Source organism: Ovis aries, chromosome 3, assembly GCF_016772045.2.
Source record: "Ovis aries strain OAR_USU_Benz2616 breed Rambouillet chromosome 3, ARS-UI_Ramb_v3.0, whole genome shotgun sequence".
Taxonomy (NCBI): domain Eukaryota; kingdom Metazoa; phylum Chordata; class Mammalia; order Artiodactyla; family Bovidae; genus Ovis; species Ovis aries.
Genome location: NC_056056.1, coordinates 204989982 through 205012310, shown reverse-complemented (window position 1 = coordinate 205012310; position 22329 = coordinate 204989982). Strand labels below are relative to the sequence as shown.

The 22329-nt window shown below is 36.1% G+C and overlaps 1 protein-coding gene across 2 annotated transcripts; it reads right to left on the bottom strand.

Moving 5' to 3' along the window:
• Positions 1-2233: 2233 nt before the first annotated feature.
• On the bottom strand, positions 2234-18792 carry LOC114113674 (killer cell lectin-like receptor subfamily I member 1). 2 transcript variants are annotated; one of them, XM_060414223.1, is made up of 8 exons: positions 18418-18792; positions 13126-13395; positions 10219-10317; positions 10000-10068; positions 9786-9860; positions 4947-5098; positions 4471-4574; positions 2234-3674 (listed from the first exon to the last, which is right to left on the bottom strand). In XM_060414223.1, exons 2-8 carry the CDS (start codon positions 13325-13327, stop codon positions 3563-3565), a joined length of 813 nt encoding a protein of 270 aa, XP_060270206.1. In that variant the 5' UTR covers positions 13328-13395; positions 18418-18792; the 3' UTR covers positions 2234-3562. The 2 variants fall into 2 exon arrangements, with proteins under 2 accessions (XP_060270206.1, XP_042103471.1); XM_042247537.2 differs by lacking the exon at positions 9786-9860.
• Positions 18793-22329: the final 3537 nt, after the last annotated feature.

Sequence of the window (22329 nt, the reverse complement as noted above, 5' to 3'; positions counted from 1 at the left end):
CAGGTTCTTGGGATCTAATGTACAGTATGATGAATAAGATAATAATATTGCAGTATATACATGGAAGTTGCTAATAAACTAGATCTTGAAAGTTTTCATCAAAAAAAAGAAATGTGTGTCTGTTATAGGACAGACATGCTAGGTAATGCACTGATGATAGTCATTTTGCAATAGAAAAGAGTCAGATCAACATGCTTGACTTACTCAATGTTGCATGTTGATTGTATCTCAGTAAAACTGTGGAATAAGGTCTTTGTGTCCATCAAACAGATACTACTTAAAAAGTGGGGAAAAGTGACAACATGGAAAAATGTTTGCTGCAAGTGTAACCAACAATATGGGGACAGCCCCACCTATCAGTGTCCCCTAGTAGTCATCCTATGCTGTCCACAGAGTCACCCCTGGAACATATGGCTCCGCTGACCAGAAGAGTCTGCTGCTGGCCCCACAGGACGTCTCTTACATAAGACCACCTCTCCAAGAGCAAGACGCAGGACCAAGCTACCTAATACAGGGAGATAATCAGAGAATTACAGACAATTGTAGAGACAAAATGTCCTAAATGAAAGAGCAAGGTAAAATCAGAGAAAAAGAAGGAAAGTGGATACGACCAATCTATCCAACAGAGTTCAGGAAAATGATTATAGAGACACTCAGTGAGCCCAGGAGAAGAAAGGATGAGCACAGTATTTTTAAAAAAGAGTTAGAAAATAACAGAATAAACACACAAAGCTGTAGAATTCAAGGAATCAACAACAGATTAGATGCCACAGATGAACAGTTCAGTAGTCTGGAAGAGAGAGTAGAGAAAAGCACTTAAGTTGAACAGAAAAGGAAAAAAGGAGAAAAGACTTTTAAAAATCGAGGACAGTTTAAGACACACATTATGCAATGTCAAGTGCATGAACAATTGCATCATACAGATCCCCAGTAAGAGATGGAGCAGAAAACTCACATGAAGGAGTAGGAGCAGAAAACTTCCCTAACCCGAGAAACAAATATCCCTGTCTGGGAGGACAGACGGTACAAAAACATATGAACCCGAAGGGGTCCTCAAAGAAACACATTATAAGATAGTGGCAAAAATTAAAAACAAAAAGAGAATATTATTAATAAAATCATCAAGGGAAAAGCAACTGGTATTGTACAAGGGAGAGGCTTCCCTGGTAGCTCAGCTGGTAAAGAACCTGCCCGCAATGCAGGAGACCTGGGTTCGGTCCCTGGGTTGGGAAGATCTCCTGGAGAAGGGAAAGGCTCCAGTATTCTTGGCCTGGAGAATCCCAGTGGACAGAGGAGCCTGGCAGGCTACAGTCCATAGGATTGCAAAGAGTCAGACAAGACTGAGTGACTAAGCACAGCACAGCAAAGTACAATGTACAAGGGAACTCCCACAAGACTATCATTTGGCTTTTAAACAGAAACTTTGCAGGTCAAAAGATAGGAATGCTATATGCAAATTGAATAAAGGAAGTTCAGATCAACATGATGGAGTAAAAGAACATAAAGCTCACCTACTCCTTCACAACATGTCAAAAATACAACCACATGTGGAACAATTCTCACTGAAACCTAGCTGGAAACTGGCAAAAGGACTCCTGTTTAACCAAGACTGTAAGAAAGATACACAAATAATCAAGTAGGAAGGGAAGAGAAGTGCTTGAGTCAGGACTGGAGTGAACTCAGAGGAAAAGGGAGATTATACGAATGGAGACCCACTCTTGGGATTGGATGGGTCAAGCCATGGATTGGGTGACACAGTCTGGAGTCCTATGTGGGGCAGACAAGTACCTGGGACTGATTGTAAGACTACTAAACCAGATGGAAGGGCTGTGGGAAGCCTGGGCTTTGTTCTTAAGGAGTATGCATGAACATAAGCATACTGGTTTGCCTGCAAGACTGGACAAAGGTTTATAAATCTTGCTATTTCTTGTTTTTCCATTAAACCTCACCAATGCGTGCCGGGGTCCAGCCCCCGCAGGGTCCAGGGGAACCTGAAGGAAAAACGGCATCGTCGGATGATTAAGAGAGAGATAAGGAAAGAATATTGTAGATAAGAAAATAGAGGAGAGAAAGAGGCTGATATTCCTTGGTTTACACAGAAAGCTAATAAAGTCTTAGAAGCTCAGGCAGGAAAGTGAACGCAGGCAGCCTCTATGCTCCAAGGGATCAGCCTGAAAAAGAAAGTGAGAGAAAAAAAGAGAAAAAAAAAAAGAAAAACACCGGATGACCAAGCTTTTTTGAGCGAGGCCCAATAGCTTTATTTTAAAAGGTACTTTTATACCTTGTCTTATACATAGAGGGAAATGAAAGATGCAAAGTCATACAGAGTCAGCCCAAACATTACATCTGTTTTGTCTTTATCGAAACCAGGATTTTTTTTGCAAACCTTTCCCAAAAACAATATTGTGTACATTATCTTCTGGCCTTGGAGGCCTGTGAACATTTTATGACCCTCTTTTGATAAAGCCTGCTCAACCAAAAAGCTTTTTTCCCTCAAAGTGTTTTTTCTTTATATTTTTAATCTATGTCAGCCTCAGAAAGTATTAAACAAGATCCATTTCTCACAGAGCAAAGGTGCAGTGAGTTACAAGAAGGAGCCAATTAGCTCAAAAGTCTGATGTGGTTAATTTCAAGGCTACACTTGTTTTTCTTACTTTCTAACTATGTTAACTAATGCACTCCCAGGTGCACAGTGGATAAGAGATATGGAAACTTAGCAACAAGCATTGGCCCAATAATGAAATCCTACATTAGCATTACTCTAATAACTTTTAACTCTTTAAAAGGCTCCATGTTTTAGGCTTTCCATGCCTTTCACAGTTGGGAGGCTGCGAATAATCACATGTGTAGCTGCAAGAGTCTGGATAGACCCGCCAAGCAAGCTAGAATGCTAACAGAGGGGGTTTGATTTGAAATATTCCTCTCATGTCCAGGAGACTTATTAGCTATAGCCCTAAGTTAATTTTCTCTAGAGAAAGATGGTCAGGGTTAGCCCCCTGTTAATGTCAGAGGAGTTGGTGAAAGTCATGAAATAGTAAAACAGACAGATTTTGGTTTTGGGGTAGATGCTCGAGAAAGCCTAGGGAGCCCCATGAGTTCTGAAGCCTTGCTTAACAGTTTTCTTCCACATGACCTTGTCGTGGGTGAGGTCTCCCGTGGTGGCTCCCGGCAAATGTGGTTTACCACTGTAAATCTCTTGAACAACCTTAAATGTCTATTTCATGCCAGAACCCTAACTGATATAGGTAGAATTCCTTTTTAGTTTTATATCCCAATTTTTACAATTTTTTTAGTTCATAAAGGATGTTTGCTAACTTTATTACATAAATAATTACTAATATGAGCTCTCATAAGGAGACTACTTACTCCCAAGGAATTTATGGGTGGTAAAGTTTCCTCACTTTGAGTACATTTAAAATTTGGAAATGTAACTGAAGAATTGTGCATGCAGTAAAAAAAAGTTTAAGTAATAACTAATAAAATTTTATAAAAGCAGCAACATATTTTATGCTCTTTAATTAATTAGGATTCATTAACAACTTGTATTAGCAAAATTGAGCTGCTATACACTAAACTCACACACGTAACTTTTCCCAGATGAACACTTAGCAGCATAAACATAAATTCCATCAATATATGCACAACCATCTTTCTCCATTTTCAGGAATTCAAACCTGAAAAAAAAATTAAAGCAATAAAATCTTCAAATGCCAATTTTATCTCAAGTTTAAAATTAACAAAACAAACAAAATGAGAAAGAATAAATGAACAAATTAAACAAAATAAGAACAAACCCCTGAAGATTGACAGAATTTAAACTAAGTTTAGCAGTTGATACTAAACAGCATCTAATCCTGTTTGTTTAAATAGAATTATAAGCCAAATGACAATTTATAAGCCAAAGGAAGAACTGATCCTGAAGCTGTAGCTCCAATACTTTGGCCACCTGATGTGAAGAGCTGACACATTGGAAAAGACCCTGACATGGGGAGAGATTAAGGGCAAGAGGAGAAGAGGGCGATAGAGGATGAGATGTTTGGATGGCAACCCTGACCCAATGGACATGACTTTGAGCAAACCCAGAGAGTTAGTAAAGGATAGGGAAGACAGTCCATGGGGTCACAGAATCAGAAATGACTTAGTGACTGGACAACAACAAAAGCAAATCACAATGATAAAACTATGATAGAAATGTATAGATTTATAAACTTGCTGAAACTATGCCCAAATTTCTCCTAAGAGTCCAGTAAAGTTAACAATGTAAAGGTTCTAAAGCTGAGATTATGTAGAAAGAACTGACACTTTTCCCCCAATTAAATCCCACAGACTTATCCTCAAAAAACATAATGATTTCCTTTATCTTGGTTCCTCTTTCTGTTCCCTACACACATAAAACACACACACACACACACACACACAAACCCCAGATATAATCTCAGGAAAGTTCAATTATCAAAACACTGTACATACAGGTTTTCAGTTACTGCGGTGCCATCTTCCCATAACCAGGATTCACTTGTTTCATTCATTTTGAGACCTATCCATCCTTTTACTCCAAGCATTGATAAAATTTCCTATTTGGAAAAAATCATAAACCATAAATGTGTACATATTATAATACACTCCTTTCTGACTCAAAGATTATTGGTTAAATTTCTCCCAAGGGCTTGCACACATCCACTTAGTATTAATAAGAGTTTTTCTCAAGATATCTCATTAATTAATGTACTTTTTCCCTAGCATTAAATGTTCAAAAAGTGGAGTTTCTCTAATTTTTCCCTAATAAAACTGAGTCAAAGAAACAAAATATCATAGACTTTTGAGAACTTCAGTTTTCCCAAATTATAGCATCAATCACTAATGTTTTCAAACCAAATACAGTTACAGTATAACAACAACAACAACAAAAACAAACAAATAAACAAAAGCAGAAGTGTTTCCCCTACCAGCTCTCCCTTGATATCGATCTTTAGAAGGTGGGTATCTAGCTCTTCACAGGCAGCATGGCTCTCCATCCAGGTTTTGGTTTTACTCGAAAGATGATAATAACTACTTCCAAATCCAATCCAGTGAGCTGAACAATGGTCACAGGAACATTCTAAAAAGTAGAAATATGTTTAATGTGTACTCTGTACAATAAGTCACTACTACTAGCACAATTCCCATATCTTCCTATCTGTTATACAGATGGATATTAGGTAGAAAGCAAAATAAGCATTTTTTTTGGTAACATATCTGGACAAGATTTAAACAAAACCATAGCTAACTTCAGCAATACATGAACCATGACCTTCCAGATGTTCAAGCTGGTTTTAGAAAAGGCAGAGGAACCAGAGACCAAATTGCCAACATCCGCTGGATCATGGAAAAAGCAAGAGAGCTCCAGAAAAGCATCTATTTCTGCTTTATTGACTATGCCAAAGCCTTTGACTGTGTGGATCACAATAAACTACGGAAAATTCTGAAAGAGATGGGAATACCAGACCACCTGACCTGTCTCTTGAGAAACCTATATTTAGTTCAGGAAGGAAAAGTTAGAACTGGACATGGAACAACAGACTGGTTCCAAATAGGGAAAAGAGTACATCAAGGCTGTATATTGTCACACTGCTTATTTAACTTCTGCAGAGTACATCATGAGAAACGCTGGGCTGGAAGAAGCACAAGCTGGAATCAAGGCTACCGGGAGAAACATCAATAACCTGAGATATGTGATGATACCACTCTTATGGCAGAAAGTGAAGAAGAACTAAAGAGCCTTTGATGAAAGTGAAAGAGGAGAGTGAAAAATCTGGCTTAAAGCTCAACATTCAGAAAACAAAGATCATGGCATCTGGTCCCATCACTTCATGGGAAATAGATGGGGAAACAGTGGAAACAGTGTCAGACTTTATTCTGGGGGACTCCAAAATCACTGCAGATGGTGATCGCAGCCATGAAATTAAAAGACACTTATTCCTTGGAAGAAAATTTATGACCAACTTATATAGCATATTGAAAAGCAGAAACATTACATTGCCTACAAAGGTCCATCTAGTCAAGGCTATGGTTTTTCCAGTGGTCATGTATGGATGTGAGAGTTAGACTGTGAAGAAAGGTGAGCGTCGAAGAATTAATGCTTTTGAACTGTGGTGTTGGAGAAGACTCTTGCGAGTCCCTTGGACTGCAAGGAGATACAGCCAGTCCATCCTAAAGGAAATCAGTCCTGGGTATTCATTGGAAGGACTGATGCTAAAGCTGAAACTCCAATACTTTGGCCACCTGATGCCAAGAGCTGACTCATTGGAAAAGACCCTGATGCTAGGAAAGATTGAAGGCAGGAGAAGGGGACGACAGAGGATAAGATGGTTGGATGGCATCATTGACTTGATGGACATGGGTTTGGGAGGACTCCGGGAGTTGGTGATGGACAGGGAGGCCTGGCATGCTGCGATTCATGGGATCACAGAGTTGGACATGACTGAGCAACTGAACTGAACAATATTTAGCTCATGTTTTTAATTTTTCTACTTAAATTTTGTAATAAAATTTTATCTATAGGGAAAATGCATTATAAATATGTTTTTTGATCTGATCAAAATTATACATGCATATCGTAGTCTAGTGGCTAAGACTCCGAGCCCCTGTGCAGGAGACCCAGTCTTGATCAGTGGTCAGGGAACTGGCTCCCGCATGTTGCAGCTAAGAGCTTGCATGTGGCAACTAGAAATATTCCACATGCCACAAAGATGATGGAAAATCCCATGTACTGCAACTAAGACCCAGCACAGTCAAACAAATAAGTGAATAAATAAATGTCATAAATAAAAAGCTAATCAACATATAACCATATGAACACAAAAAGCAACTAATGAGCTGTTTCACTTTTGTCAAAATTTTTGCTGTTAATTTAAATATTCCTTGCCATTTCCTTCTCCAGGAGATCTACCCTACCAAGGGTTTGAACCTCAGTCTCCGGCATTGCAGGCAATTTCTTTACCAACTTAGCTACCAGGGAAGCAATTTAAATACACAGAATAAAATTCAGTAAGTAATTTTCTAAAACTTATACTTCAACAATTTAATAACCATGTAATTTGTGTATTTTAATAATTTTTATAATCATAAAAAATGTAGACTTAGGGAGGGGGAACAATATGGTGGAGTAGGAAGACATGGAACTCATTTTCCCACAGGCACATCAAAAAAATATCTACATGTGTAACAATGCTCAAGAAAAACTAACTGGAAACTGGTAGAAGGACTCCTATAAAATCAAAACAGCAGGAAATGTGTAACCCAGTAGGATGGGGAAAAAGGCTTCGTTTCAGGACCTGCACCACTGGGAGGGATCTGATACAAGGAGAAGGACCTTCACCCTAAAGAAAAAGCAGGGTGAGCCACAATCTGGGCATTCCAGTCCTAGGTCCTGTGCATGGGAGACAAGCCCCCTCATCTGCTCAGACAACTGCTGGGACAGATAGAAGTACTGGAGAAGCCTAGATAGACTCTACTTATGTGTGTGTAGAGATTTCATTCTTTTTCATTACTGAGTAGTCCATTATTTACTAACCCACGATTTGTGATTCATTCATCTGGAGGTTTATATTTGGATTGCTTATAATTTTTAGTTATTATAAATAAAGTGTCTCTAGATATTCTTGTACATGTCTTATGTGGACATAGGCCTTCATTTCTCTTTTTTAAGTGTCTAAGAGTAGGCTTGTTAAGGGGTTGTGCCAGTACAATTAACTCCACATCCTTACTAAAGCTTGTTACTGTCAGTCTTTTCAAATTCTAATCATATTGGTGGTTATGTAATGCTAACTCATTGGGGTTATAATTCACATTTCCTTAATTTCCTGTTTGATTTCTTTTTATTTTCAAATTAGGTAAATGAAAGGAAAACAAAAACACAAGCAATGTGAATGGCTAATATTTGACATTCATAGGTTGTTTATTTTTTCTGAGAGACAACAAGCAGTTTCTCAAGTCAATCACTAATTTAAATAAAAAATTAACAACTGATGTATCTAGTCTCTGTTTATTGCATCTGTTGAGATTTTCTCTTTTTACTCAGAGAATTTATTTTTAATTAGACTTGAAATTAGTTCTTTTCATCTTTTTTAATCTTTACTTAGACTTCCACTTTCATAATTGTTGGGTCCTTTTAAATTTCTTCCGTTCAGTTCAGTTCAGTCACTCAGTCGTGTTGGACTCTGTGGCCCCATGAACTGCAACATGCCAGGCCTCATCACCATCTCCCGGAGTTCAGTCAAACTCAGGTCCATCAAGTCGGTGATGCCATCCAGCCATCTCATCCTCTGTTGTCCCCTTCTCCTCCTGCCCCCAATCCCTCCCAGCATCAGAGACTTTTCCAATGAGTCAACTCTTCCCATAAGGTGGCCAAAGTACTGGAGTTTGAGCTTTAGCATCATTCCTCCCAAAGAACACCCAGGGCTAATCTTCTTCAGAATGGACTGGTTGGATCTCCTTGCAGCCCAACAGACTTTCAAGAGTCTTCTCCAACACCACAGTTCAAAAGCATCAATTCTTTGACGCTCAGCTTTCTTCACAGTCAAACTCTCACATCCATACATCACCACTGGAAAAACCATAGCCTTGACTAGACAGACATTTGTAGGCAATGTAGTCTCTGCTTTTCAATATGCTATCTAGGTTGGTCATAACTTTTCTTCCAAGGAGTAAGGGTCTTTTGATTCCATGGCTGCAATCACCATCTGCAGTGATTTTGGAGCCCCCCAAAATAAAGTCTGACACTGTTTCCACTGTTTCCCCATCTATTTCCCATGAAGTGATGGGACCAGATGCCATAATCTTCGTTTTCTGAATGTTGAGCTTTAAGCCAACTTTTTCACTCTCCTCTTTCACTTTCATCAAGAGGCTTTTTAGTTCCTCTTCACTTTCTGCCATAAGGGTGGTGCCATCTGCATATCTGAGGTTATTGATATTTCTCCTTGATTCCAGCAGTCTTGATTCCAGCTTGTGCTTCTTCCAGTCCAGCGTTTCTCATGATGTACTCTGAATATGAGTTAAAGAAGCAGTGTGACAATATACAGCCTTGACGTACTCCTTTCCCTATTTAGGGAGTGTTAAACCAAAATATTTTTATGTCATGCTCAAACTACTGCATTATTTTTATTACTTCCCTTTTATTTCTTTCTTTGTCCACCACCCCCCCTACCCCGCCCCCGCTCATAGGAAATGTTCATCAGGAATACTCATGAGGAATGTCTTTGGCCTCAGCGACAAAGGGACCCTACCCTTTTGGTTTTAGTGTATGGAAAACCTTTCTTGGCAAATGCATCTGTGCTGAGAATCTAACACTGTTCTTGAAAAAGGAAAGATTTCCTTGAAAGAAAGTCAGAGGGGAACCATCCTGACTTCCTGAAAAAATAGGCTCAGAAATAGTCTCTCCCTATCTCTCGCATTCTTTTAAGTGCTGAATTTACTGTTAGGACTGAGTAAACTTGCAGTAAGTGAAAAAAAAAAAAAAAAGAATTCAAAACAATAACAGCTTTCTATATCATAGCCAAAATATCAATGTATAAATAAAATTAATGTATTTTAATAAAATCAAAATTCTTCTAACTCCATAAATGCTAGAGGAATCATCTCCATCAGGGAAAGCTAGAAACAGAAAAATGTTATTGAGACATAACTCCTTTGTTTTTCATTCGTTTTCTTTTCCTTTTTGCCATCTTCACCCATTTCTCTTGCTCCCACCTTAACATAATTTATGCCATTTTTCTCCTAAAAATAATCAAATCACAAACAACAGTTACCTATTATACATAATACTTTGGGTCTTCTTGCATTCTCCTGTGTCATCTTTCTCATCTTTCCCAATATTAATAGTTCTGTGATAAAAGATTAAACATACCATAAGAGGATTTTTTTTTCTATCTGATTCACTGAAGTTTTGTGGATGTTAGGAAAACAAACCTTTTAACCCTAATAATCAATATTAGAAGTGGACCAAACAGAGAGAGTACTCACCACCATTTTTAGATGATAGAGTGGGAACAGGTGACAGTTTTTGATTTCGGTCTTCTTTGTTGGAATATACTATGGCAAAAATCATGGTAATAATTAGTTCTGTTTAGGATAAAATAATGAGGACAATAAAAATTCAGTCTTGATCACAAATCATTGAAACGTATTACGTGGTTGATATATTGACTGTACCAAGGACAGATTATTTTCTTAATTACTTACAGTTTGCAAGCAAGACACACACTGTTGTCAACAAAGCCACGCACAAGGTCCCCAGGCTGGCAGTAATCACTTGCCAGACTATAGATCGGTGGTGTAACACTAAAGGAAACAGAAACAATGATGAAGTTTCATCATTTCCCACAAATCATCAAATATGAAATTTAAATCCATTTTGTTTCACTCTCAGAGGGCAGTCATTCATTTTCCAATCCTTGTATAAGTTCTTTGATACCCAGATTTCCTCCTTTTAGCTTTTTCTTGACTTCAGTTCTTTCTGATCCTGTTTGATGCCCCAGGTATGTCACCTGACTCACCCGCATCTTTGCATATTCCTCGCCTAGTCATCTATAAATTATCGACTCTGAACAATTTGAAAATATACTCTCAGCTAGGAGACTTGAAATACACCTAGAGAAAACAATGTTGTCATGCAAAAAAATTTTTTTCAAAATTCTATGTGAATATTAATATTCACCCATTAGCCAATCAATCAGTCAAGGGGGAAATAGCAAAGCACATTTTTGCTCTTTGTTGAGATAAGAAATAATTATCATAAATTTTACAAAGACATACAAGTATGTTCACCAAGTTTTAATCCAGACACATGAGAACAGGAAATGCACTTGTATAAAAAAAAAAAAAAAAAAGACATTTTACTGAAAGCTGGAGGAAAGTAAGAGCTAATTATTTCTTGAAGTACAAAAGACATGGAGGAAGTCACCACTTGGGGTTGTTGTTTAGGCACTAAGTCTTGTCTGACTCTTTTGTGATCCTGTGGACTGTAATCCAACAGGCTCCTCTGTCCATGGGATCCCCTAAGAAACAATACTGGAGTGGGTTCCCATTTCTTGCTCCAGAGGGTCTTCCTGATCCAGGGATCAAACTCGAGGAGAGTTATCAATAAATGATTTCAGATGACAGGAAGTTTGATGTATTCATGGAACTGAAATTATAGTCTGACTGGAATTCAGGGAGCAAAGGAGGGAATGGAAGTGGAGAGATAACCTGTAAGACTATAGGATTATTATCGTTTTTAACTTTAAGAACAATTTGAAATCTTTGCAGACACCTATTTTAAAAAGATATGGCCATTTTTCTTGAAACATAAGAAAGGATTGAAAAATGTTTAGAGTGAAAGATGAGAGCCTTTAAGAGAGTCTGTGTCAGTATTCTTCCTGAAAGCAGGTAGACATCAGTCCAAGAGAGAAGCAGGTTATTTGAACATGTGGTCATTTTCAAGATTTTTTGAATGTTTCATGGATGAAAGAGTGTGAAGAGTCAAATTTCCAAGTTTAGAAATTAAACAGCGTTGTGGATAAATATTAGCACGTCTAATCTTCTTAGTTTTGGTCAATTTCTGCCCAAAGTCCCTCTTTGACTACCAAAAAAAAAAAAATTATCAAGCCTCAGTAAGACTCTTAACTCAAGCACCAAGAAATTTATTGTTTTACAAGGAAATTGAAACCATGAATTTCCTTACCTTGACCACCTTCCTGAAAATATGAATGTTCATATATTCTGCCTTACTATATGGATATTCATATAGTCATACCTTATTATCTTCTTTTCAATTCAGAGGAAAAGCAATTTCTTTATGGCCCAAGTTAAAACCTATTGTATGCCCTAATTACTCCATGCCACCCAGTCTCCTTTAGAAAATTTATTTTCTAAGAGAAAGTTTTTCTTTTTTGCCATCTTCTTCCTCATCTCTTTCTATAAATTTTGTCACATTCATCCAGGTTTGGGCTCAGACATCTGAAAATCTAATATAATTCCTTGTTATTCATATAGGTCTTTCATTTATTATCATCATTTCTCTTATGTTGTTTTTTTCTCAGTGAGAATTGTAAAAATGTTTTCTGGACTAACTTTATTCCCATAATAAATTTCCTTCAACTTCTTAACCCTTAGTTGTAGCTTATATGCTTTTCTTGGCACTCAAACAGAAATTCCAATTTTTTGGACTTTGCCAAACCCCAAATTTTTGGACTTTGCTAAGTCCAAAGAAGTAATTTTCCACTTGTCATGTATTAGACATAGTTTATTTTCTCCTCTCTGGACATGCATTTCATAGGTATCCATCTTGAATCTTCCTCTGCTTAAGTCATATATGTTCTTTTTCTCTATGATAGACTTTTCACCTATATTGTCTCTGTTTGCAATCTTACCTACGATCATGTCTTTCCTACCCTTTTCCATCCTCTTCTGGGACATCTAGTCTTTAAAATCCAATTTCTTTATGGGCATTTTCCTCTGAACTGATCAAGAGACAATTCAAATTTCATATATGATCTGCCTTTACTAGATTAAACACATTTTTCTTATTGGTGAGTAAACCTTATTTTTCTTAATGGAAGGTAAGATGATTAACTACTCAGTTGCTTAGGTTAGAACATTATTATCACATTCTACTCATTTTTCAGCTTTAACTCCAATATCGAGTTAATTATTATTATATTTTTCTGTAATCTATCTTTAACAAATTCTGTTAGTTTTTTTGAAGCTAAGTGGTTATTGCAGCTTCATCTTTATAGGTATCATAGTTTTGGATCAGAGCAACAGTAAAAATTCAAAAACAGTTGTGGGACTGAGTTACATTGAACTGAAGACTAATAACAGGAATTATTTTTAAAATTACTTGAAAAATAAGCAGTAGATTTTATACAATAATTCTTACAAGTAATACAATTCTGTAGGAATATTTCAGAGGAAATGAACATAGTGAAAGATTATTTAAGAGACAAAAAAATTTCATGGTAATATCTAAAATGACTAAGGAGAGTTCTGAAGATAGGTAATCAGTGTAATGAGGCAATTTTATTATACAATGGCTTTGAAAGAAGTAATTTTCAAAACTCAAGAATCAAGATCTAGCAAATCGCAAAATATAACACTATAATAATGTACCTTTTCCTTTTTTCTGTTTTCTGTGCTGAAGGTGAGATCTGGGAAATTTCAGTTCCATGTAGTCTACTTGCTGTTCTCTTGACTGGACATTTCTCTGATTTGTCTTAGATATTTTTTGCTGTTGAGACTTGGAAAATTTTGGTTCTGCGTAGATTACCTCTTGCTTGTTTACAATACCTTTGTTTTGCTTACTCTTGAGCATTTTTTCTTTTTTTAAACTTAGACTGCTTCAGCTCACTCTGGGTATCTTTCTTTGTCTCTCTTTAATATCTATGCAGTAGAGAAAAGTGAGGGAAAAGGGTAAGTGGTGATTATATCAAATCAGACAGTGAAAAATGCATTCATTCTGAAGTACAAGTAAGCTTTTAGGTGTAACATTAAAAGGGAAAAAAAGGCAGAAAATGGGAGACTAAATCTCCATCTCACTTTGCAGTCCTTATTGAGAAAAATAGTTTTATTCTCCTTTAATAAGATTAATAAGATGCATTTCATTTCCTCTCTGAATCAGGTTTTCAAAGGAGTAGGTTTAAAGCAGATACATTTTCCTTTTCAACATTCTCTATATAATGAATAATTTCAACAACGTGTGAACTATGGTTAAAACACAGCTATATTAACAAAGGTATAATTATTTAAATTTAATATTAAAATTTTTATTTCAAACCACATTGACATATAGTTCACTGTATCACTGAAATAATTCATTAGGCAGTAGATTCTTGACTAATAGAGGGGGAAAAAAACCTATGTCTTTCATGAACTGGATAAATTCTACATTTGTATAATAACCATGTATCTCTCCATCTGCCAGCTTAACGTCGTTTTTCTACTTAACTAGATCATATTTTCAAGCACATACACACACAGAGGCAAACAAATAAGCCATCTAAAATTAAGAAATAATACCAATGATTTGCCAAAAAGGGACAAGAGAAATTTAAAGGTGATGAATAAAATTTAAAAAAATTTATTGCCTCATTAATAAAGAAACACAAATGAAAATAATAGAGCACATTTCACCTGTGAGAACACTAAACAATTAATACTTTGTTGAACTGCCAATGATTGTGAGTACAAAATTATCAATACTTATGAAAGCATAAAATAAGTAGAATCTTAACCAGCAATTCTATCTTAAGCAATTTATCTTACAAAATATTTTTTAAATATTTAAAGTTAGGCAGAACCTATCTTTTGTTTTTATTTACTAAGAGCTAAATTGTAAAAACAAAGAACAAAAAGTTATCAACAGAATTCACAATTAAGGAAGTGTTAAAGCTATGGTACATTTATACCCTAGTATACTATTGTTTAATGTAACAGATATTATTTTTATATATTATATATTGTATAATGGAATATATATTATTAAAGCAAAATAATAGATTTCTAATAGGCTGTATCACCCTGCTTATTTAACTTAAATGTAGAGTACATCATGAGAAACGCTGGGCTGGAAGAAGCACAAGCTAGAATCAAGATTGCCAGGAGAAATGTCAATAACCTCAGATATGCAGATGACACCACCCTTATGGCAGAAAGTGAAGAGGAACTAAAAGCCTCTTGATGAAAGTGAAAGAGGAGAGTGAAAAATCTGGCTTAAAGCTCAACATTCAGAAAACTAAGATCATGGCATCTGGTCCCATCACTTCATGGGAAATAGATGGGGAAACAGTGGAAACAGTGTCAGACTTTATTTTGGGGGCCTCCAAAATCACTGCAGATGGTGATTGCAGCCAGGAAATTAAAAGACCCTTACTCTTTGGAAGGAAAGATATGACCAACTTAGATAGCATATTGAAAAGCAGAGACATTACTTTGCCTATAAAGGTCCATCTAGTCCAGGCTATGGTTTTTCCAGTGTTCATGTACATGTACGGATGTGAGTTGGACTGTGAAGAACGCTGAGTGCTGAAGAATTGATGCTTTTGAACTGTGATGTTGAAGAAGACTCTTGAGAGTCCCTTGGACTGCAAAGAGATCCAACCAGTCCATCCTAAAGGAGATCAGTCCTGGGTGCTCATTGGAAAGACTGATGCTAAAGCTGAAACTCCAGTACTTTGGCCACTTCATGGGAAGAGTTGACTCACTGGAAAAGACTCTGATGCTGGGAGGGATTGGGGGCAGGAGGAGAAGGGGATGACAGAGGATGAGATGGCTGGATGGCATCACTGACTTGGACGTGAGTCTGAGTGAACTCCAGGAGTTGGTGATGGACAGGGAGGCCTGACATGCTGCGATTCATGGGGTTGCAGAGTCAGACATGACTGAGTGACTGAACTGAACTGAATAAATAGGCTGTATTTTCAGTGGTTACTTGTAGGTAGAGTTTTTGCATGCATTGCTCTCTATTTTTTTGAAAATAAAAGAATGCATGATACAAGCTATTTATTTTTGTTTGTTTACTTATTTTACACTTTAAAAATTTTTCAATATTTAGAAGTATTGAATAACAGATATTTTTAATTTTTAAATATAAATTTATTTATTTTAATTGGAAGCTAATTACTTTACAATATTATTCATAAAACCTTTTCCATATCCTATATTTATTCCTCTATAAATTTACTAAGAGTAAATTTTGAAAAAACTGGGATAAACTTATTTTCAAATTAAGAATTTTTCTCACCTCCTCAAATTGTTTTCTGAAAGTTTTGACGAATTCATTTAGCACCAGCAAAAATTTGGTATTTTAAGAGTATATTGGCATTGTAAGAATGTTGCTGTTTAAATGTTTAGCATAATTAAACTGCCTTTTTCTTTGTCCCAAAAAAGAAAGAAAGATGACTATTGTTTTTGAGAATTGATAATTAAATAAACATGATCTAGGAAATGCTAAAAGTGATAGAATCAGATGGAATATTAGTTCAAATTGAAGCAATACATAGATCGCTAATTTCACAACATATACTTGAGCAAATTTCAAATAAATCAAAACGTTAAATGCAAACCATGAGATGATAAAATTAATAAAACATTCAAAGAAAGTATAAGTAAATAGTTATGTTTCTAATCACACATAGACAAGAAAGAGAATTAGGTTAAATTATAAAAACATCATTTTATTGCTAATGTAAAGATTTTTGTCAATAATAACCCCATGAAAAGACTTTTTCTTCATCACTAAACAAAGAAATACAGACTAACATATTAATGATATAGATGTTAACCTACAGAATCAATAAATCAAATTCAACCACACAGAGTTGGACAATGTGCAGGAAAACAGACATTCATTTTCACAGACTTATGGTTAATTTAAATCTTTCCCTTTTGGAAAATAATTAGCTAGTATGTATGGAAACCAAATAATGAAAACATCAACTGATCCAACATTTTAAAATAAATGAGAAAAATGTGGGTTATTTAATAAAAGAGGCTAAACAATTGGAGAAAAGAACAACAGGAAAATTCCAAGACAAAGAATCAAAAAATACAAAAGATAGCTTCATTCATACTCCACACCATTGTTTACAAAATGAGCATGGAAAGTAATTTTACATAAATGATTTTTTCCTAAACTGCAATATGAGTTGATTGTTGATATTAATGTCGAAAATTACATACAATTTTAACTTCTTGAGAGAAGGAAATAAACAGAAACAATCATACTCACCAACTTGAAGAATAAATTTAAAAAGAAACTTTGCAGGAAAGTCAAAGATACTAAACAATATAAAGATATTAAATAATATAAAATTGTTGTATGCTGAAAATAAAGTTATACAGAGGATAATGTGGTGTAAGAACCTTCAGGGAAGATTCTTGGTTGAAAATAATCTAATAATGACTTATAATCATTTGTTATTCAAAGCATGTGTGAAAAACTACAAAGGAAGTTTTCATGAAACTACTCATTTGTAATTTACCTCCCCCACAAAATACCAATCAGGAAATAAAAAATACCTTTGATATTTCAAAAACCATTTCATAAATTACAAATTTCGAATTTAAAATGCATAAGAAAAATATTACATTTAATGACTGCTTAATAAGAATATTTTAATATCAAGCCTGAGGCCTTAAAGGAAAAGAAAACTGGACAATTGCATATTGTATTAGAGATTACATGAAATAAGAGTACCATGGGATACATGGAAAAGTATGTAGTTATGACAATAGAAATTATTTTTAGGCTTTACTGGTTAAATTATAATAGATAATTCTTAATTCTTGGTTATTACTTGGTGATAGTTGATATCACCACCCAGAGAATGAAGTTTATTTTTACATTCTGTTCATTATAGCATACAATATAGTTTATCAGCTTAATATCAGCTTCCCTGATGGCTCAGTTGATAAAGAATCAGCCTTCAATGCAGGAGATCCCAGTTGGATTTCTCGGTGGGGAAGATCCACTGGAGAAGGGATAGGCTACCCACTCCAGTGCTCTTGGGCTTCTCTTGTGGCTCAGCTGGTAATGAATCTACCTGCAAAGCGGGAGACCTGGATTCAATCCCTGGGTTGGGAAGATGCCCTGGAGAAGGGCATGGCAACCGACTCCAGTATTCTGGCCTGGAGAATTCCATGGACTCTATAGTCCATGAAATCCTAGAGTTGGGCATGACTGAGCGACTTTCACTTTCATAATATAGTTTAATATAGTCATGTGTGTGTGTGTGTTTGCGGGTGTTAGTTGCTCTGTCATGCCTGACTCTTTGCGACCCCATGGATTGTAGCCTGTCAGACTCCTCAGTCCATGGGATTATCCAGGCAAGAATACTGGAATGGTTAGCCATTCCCTTCTACAGGGGATCTTCTAAACCCAGGAATCAAACCTGGGTCTCCCAAATTGCAGGCAGATTCTTTAGTGTCTGAGCCACTTGGAAAGCTTGGTGTGTTATAATAAATACATATAATTTGAAAGACTTCCATGATCGGCAGCTTACAGATAAAAAAAGAACCATTTTAATATAAATTTCCAAATGTGTCTCTTAGTTTGTACCTGATGACTGAGAACCACAGTACAGACACCATCTTTTTTAAGTCTCTCCCACTTATTTATGACTCTAACATTCATTTTCCCTCCTCTCATCATGGCTTATGTGCTCCCAGGCATCCTCATTATTGACCAGGCTGTTGAATCACAGTATTCTGATCCATTAATGTCCATATGAACCATCCTCTTACATCCTGATTACACAATTTCTCTGTCTCCTCATCTATAGTAACTTCCTCATTCTGCCACAGCCAAGCCCCCCTATGGGAACACCTTGGTCTCTGAATATCTTTAAGTATTTCATCTTAAAAAGTGTCTTATATAAACTTAGCAACCTTCACAAACACTCTTACCTTTCAAGATTGCTCATTTATCTCTCTCCAACATGAAAATTCTCTGATCTCGTTGATGTCTGCAGCCCATTTGACCTCATTCCGCTCCATCAATATGCTTCTTTCTTCACCTTCTTTCTTATCAACCTTGATTCTCTTCTGCCAATCATTAACTTCCTGGAACGTATTCTGGTCCCACTTGTTCAATAAAATCACCCTATGTATGAGGTAAATTATCTGTTCCTCTCTGTCAACACCTGAGACGCCAAGTGCTTTTTAGAACAGATCAGATATACTGCAGTATTAATTCACAATCACCAACGTGAAATCGCTTTAATGCTGCTAGGAATCCTGTTGCTTCCTTCAAGTCCTCATTCTTTCACATTCTCTGAAACTGATTTTATCACCCATTCTCCATTCTTAACAAATCTCTCTTCCACACCCTCTCTTTGTTCTCAGAAGATGACCTATATCACAGAAAAAGAAAAACTAACAGATTACCTCATCTTTCTCCGTGTATACGCATGCATCTTATCTTCTCTCCTGTTCAACAGAGATGACTTCCTTCCTCTTCAATAAAGCCAATTTCAACTATATTTGAATCTATTCACTCCACTGCCCAAGAATCACACACTATTTATCACTCTGCTTTCTTTTTGAATATTCAATATCTTAGTGCTATCCTTCACATCAGTTTTAAATTACAATTTTTTTAAATTACACAATTTTCATCATCATTAGACCTCAATCCCAATAAAAAATACTGTCTTTGCTCTCTATCACTCTTAGAAAAATTCTTGAAGTGCCATTGAATTTCATCACTATTTACCATATTTTATTCTCACTACTCAAGCCATTGCATTCTAACTCCTACCTAATGATTCCTCGGCATCAGCACACTGTTAGATCATAAGTGATCTCTGCTTCACTAAATGGATCCTTTATTTCTCTTTTAGTTGAACTTTTTTTTTTTTTTCACCAGCCCCAAGCATCCTGTATCTAATAGAATTCAATATCATTCACCATTTCTTTCTTCTTAACCATTTCTTCTTTATATTTTCTTGGTCTTTTTCATCCACCATCCTTGTCTCAATTACTACTTATCACGTGTTTACGCATGTGCACATGCTGAGAAGATTTCTTCTTTAGGTTTCAGCTCACTTATTCTTTGTCAGTTAGCATCTCCTCAAATGTCCCAAATATTAACAACTAAAACTCCACACCTCAAAAATGAAACAAAGTAAACAATATCATTATCCTATATATGTTCTTATGTTAGTGAAGGTCACCATTTTTCAACTTGTTGAAAGAGTAAGGAATCTGGAATTCCCCCAATTTATTGTTTGTATATCTGTGTCAATTACAAGATTTGACCTGTTTTAAATTAGAAATTATTCTCAATTGCCTGCCTCTGCTCTGGCCTTGTCTTTGAAAGCATTATACACTTTCTTCTATCTTTTTGCTCTTGCTGCATCATTCCTCTTTAATTAAATGAACAATTTTTCCTGACATCACTGGGTCTTCACACATCCTAATATTCTTGCCTAAATTGTTCTTTGTCCTTTTCTTTACCTAACTAACTGAAATAATTCAGTTTGTAAAATACCTGTTCCAATCTATACTCCCTTAGAGTTCTTTGGAGAACTCCGACATTAGGTCAGTTACCTGTACATTATTTCTCATAGTACCAGGCTGATAATTTACCTTTTCTGAAGCAATAATAAATACCAAAAGCTAAAAATAATTTCTTTAGTTATTTTACTGATATATTTTCTCCAACAATTTTAATTTCCACAAGGATATGTCCATTACTATTTATTATTTTAGGTCCTGACATAGTAGACAACCAGACAAGTTATTTAAATGGGTGAATCAGAAAATAAATAATACAACACTCCATAAATTGTGCTTAAGCAACTAGATATACATCTTGGAAAATTAAACTTAGCTCCCTATATCAGGCAAATGAAATGCTAAACATAAGTATATGTATAAGGGGATAAAGGGCTTCCCAGGTTGCGCTAGCGGTAAAGAACCTGCCTGCCTAGGCAGGAGACCTAAGAGATGTAGGTTTGATCTCTGGGTCAGGCAGATCCCTGGGAGGAAGGAATGACAACCCAGTCCAGTATTCTTGCCTGGAAGATCCCATGAATTTTTCTACAGTCCATAGGGTCTCAAAGAGTTAGACATAACTGAAGTGACTTAGCATGTACACACATAAGGGAATGAAATACAGAAAATATATTTTTAATCTTTGAGAAAGGTAAAAAGAAATAAAATAAAGACAAAATTTTTTAAATGACATGCTTGTCCAGAAAAAAGGAAAAAATGAAATATTTTAACTTATATAAAACTATTAAATATGAAATTGTTGTGTTACTAAGTCATGTCTGACTCTTTGCCACCCCATGGACTTTAGCCTAATGGCTCCTCTGTCCATGGGATTTCCCAGGGAAGCATTCCAGAGTGGGCTACCATTTCCTTCCACATGGGATTTTCCCAACTCAGGGGTCAAACTCGTGTTTCTTACATTGCAGGCTGATTCTTTACCTCTGAGTTACCTGGGAAATCCATATTATATAACATGTATATATATATTTAAATATAAGGTGATGAAGTTTGATAAAAATACAATATCTTCTTAAAATGGCTAATCAGAAGTTTCTCCTACCACAGACAATACCCCAGACAGCATCAATTCCGTTTTGAAACAATGTTTGCTATTTTCTGATGAAAACTTTGATTTAGTTCTTATGCATGCACGCGTGCTCAGTTGCTTTGGTCGTGTCTGACTTTGTGAGACCCCATGGACTGTAGCCTGCCAGGCTCCTCTATCCATTGGATTTTCCAGGCAAAAATACTGGAGAGGGTTGCTGTGCCCTCCTCCAGGGGATCTTCCCAACCTAGGGACAGTCTTCAGATAAAGATGTGAAAATCTTTCTGACTGCAGCCTGGCATCTTTTTTGTTCAGAAGATCTGCTGTTAAGCATAAAAGATACACCTGTGTTTCTTATTTCTTATGTCTACCTCAAAACAGAGTATGTTAGAATCTTTGTTAAATACATCAGTATAAACCAAATTAACTAAATAGATCAATTTTCACATTCTTTGCATATATAACTGGCTCTCTGTATCTATGAGTTCCGCATCCATAATTTCAACCAACCACTGATGGAAAATATTTGAAAAACAAAATTTCAGAAAGTTTCAAAAAGGCAAAACTTGAATGTACAGCAAACTGGCAACTATTTATAAAGTGTGTACATTGTACTTGAACTTCCCTTGTGGCTCAGATGGTAAAGAATCTGCCTGCAATGCAAGAGACCCGGGTTCAATCCCTGGGTTGGGAAGATTCCCTGGAGAAAGCAATAGCTACCCACTCCAGTACTCTTGCCTGAAGAATTCCATGGACAGAGAAGCCTGGTAAGCTTCAGTCCATGGAGTTGCAAAGAGTGGGACATGACTGAGTGACTAACGCTTTTACTTTCCACATTGTACTTAAACTATTTACACAGCATGCGCATTGAATCAGATATCATAAGTAATATAGAAATGATTTAAAGTATATGTAGGATGTGCTGAGATTATATGCAAATGCTACACAATTTGACATAAAGGGCTTGGGCATCTGCAGACTTTGGTATCCATAGGGTTCCTGGAACCAATCCCCCAGGGATGCTGAGAGACAATTGTATGCCCCAATTTAAACCTGCTAAAATCATTGGAATACTTCTTGAGGAAAAATAGCAAACAGAAAATTCCTAACAAAAGCTACTCACAATCTGAGCATTTAGATTAATGTAATAGGTATTTTTAATGGGCTTCACTAGTGACTCAGTGGTAAATAATCTTCCTGCCAATGTAGGATTCTAGGGTTCCATCCCTGGGTTGGGTTTATTCTCTGGAAAAGGAAACGGCAACCCACTCCATTAT

Bases quoted from the DNA above. Each gene is read 5' to 3' on its own strand.
- LOC114113674 (XM_060414223.1), bottom strand. From the start codon at position 13,327: ATGCTCAAGAGTAAGCAAAACAAAGGTATTGTAAACAAGCAAGAGGTA. The intron at 9,861-9,999 runs GTGAGTACTCTC...CTTTTATCACAG, and splicing joins TCTATCATCTAAAAATGGTG to AACTATTAATATTGGGAAAG. The intron at 4,575-4,946 runs GTAGGGGAAACA...TTTTCCAAATAG, and splicing joins TCGATATCAAGGGAGAGCTG to GAAATTTTATCAATGCTTGG.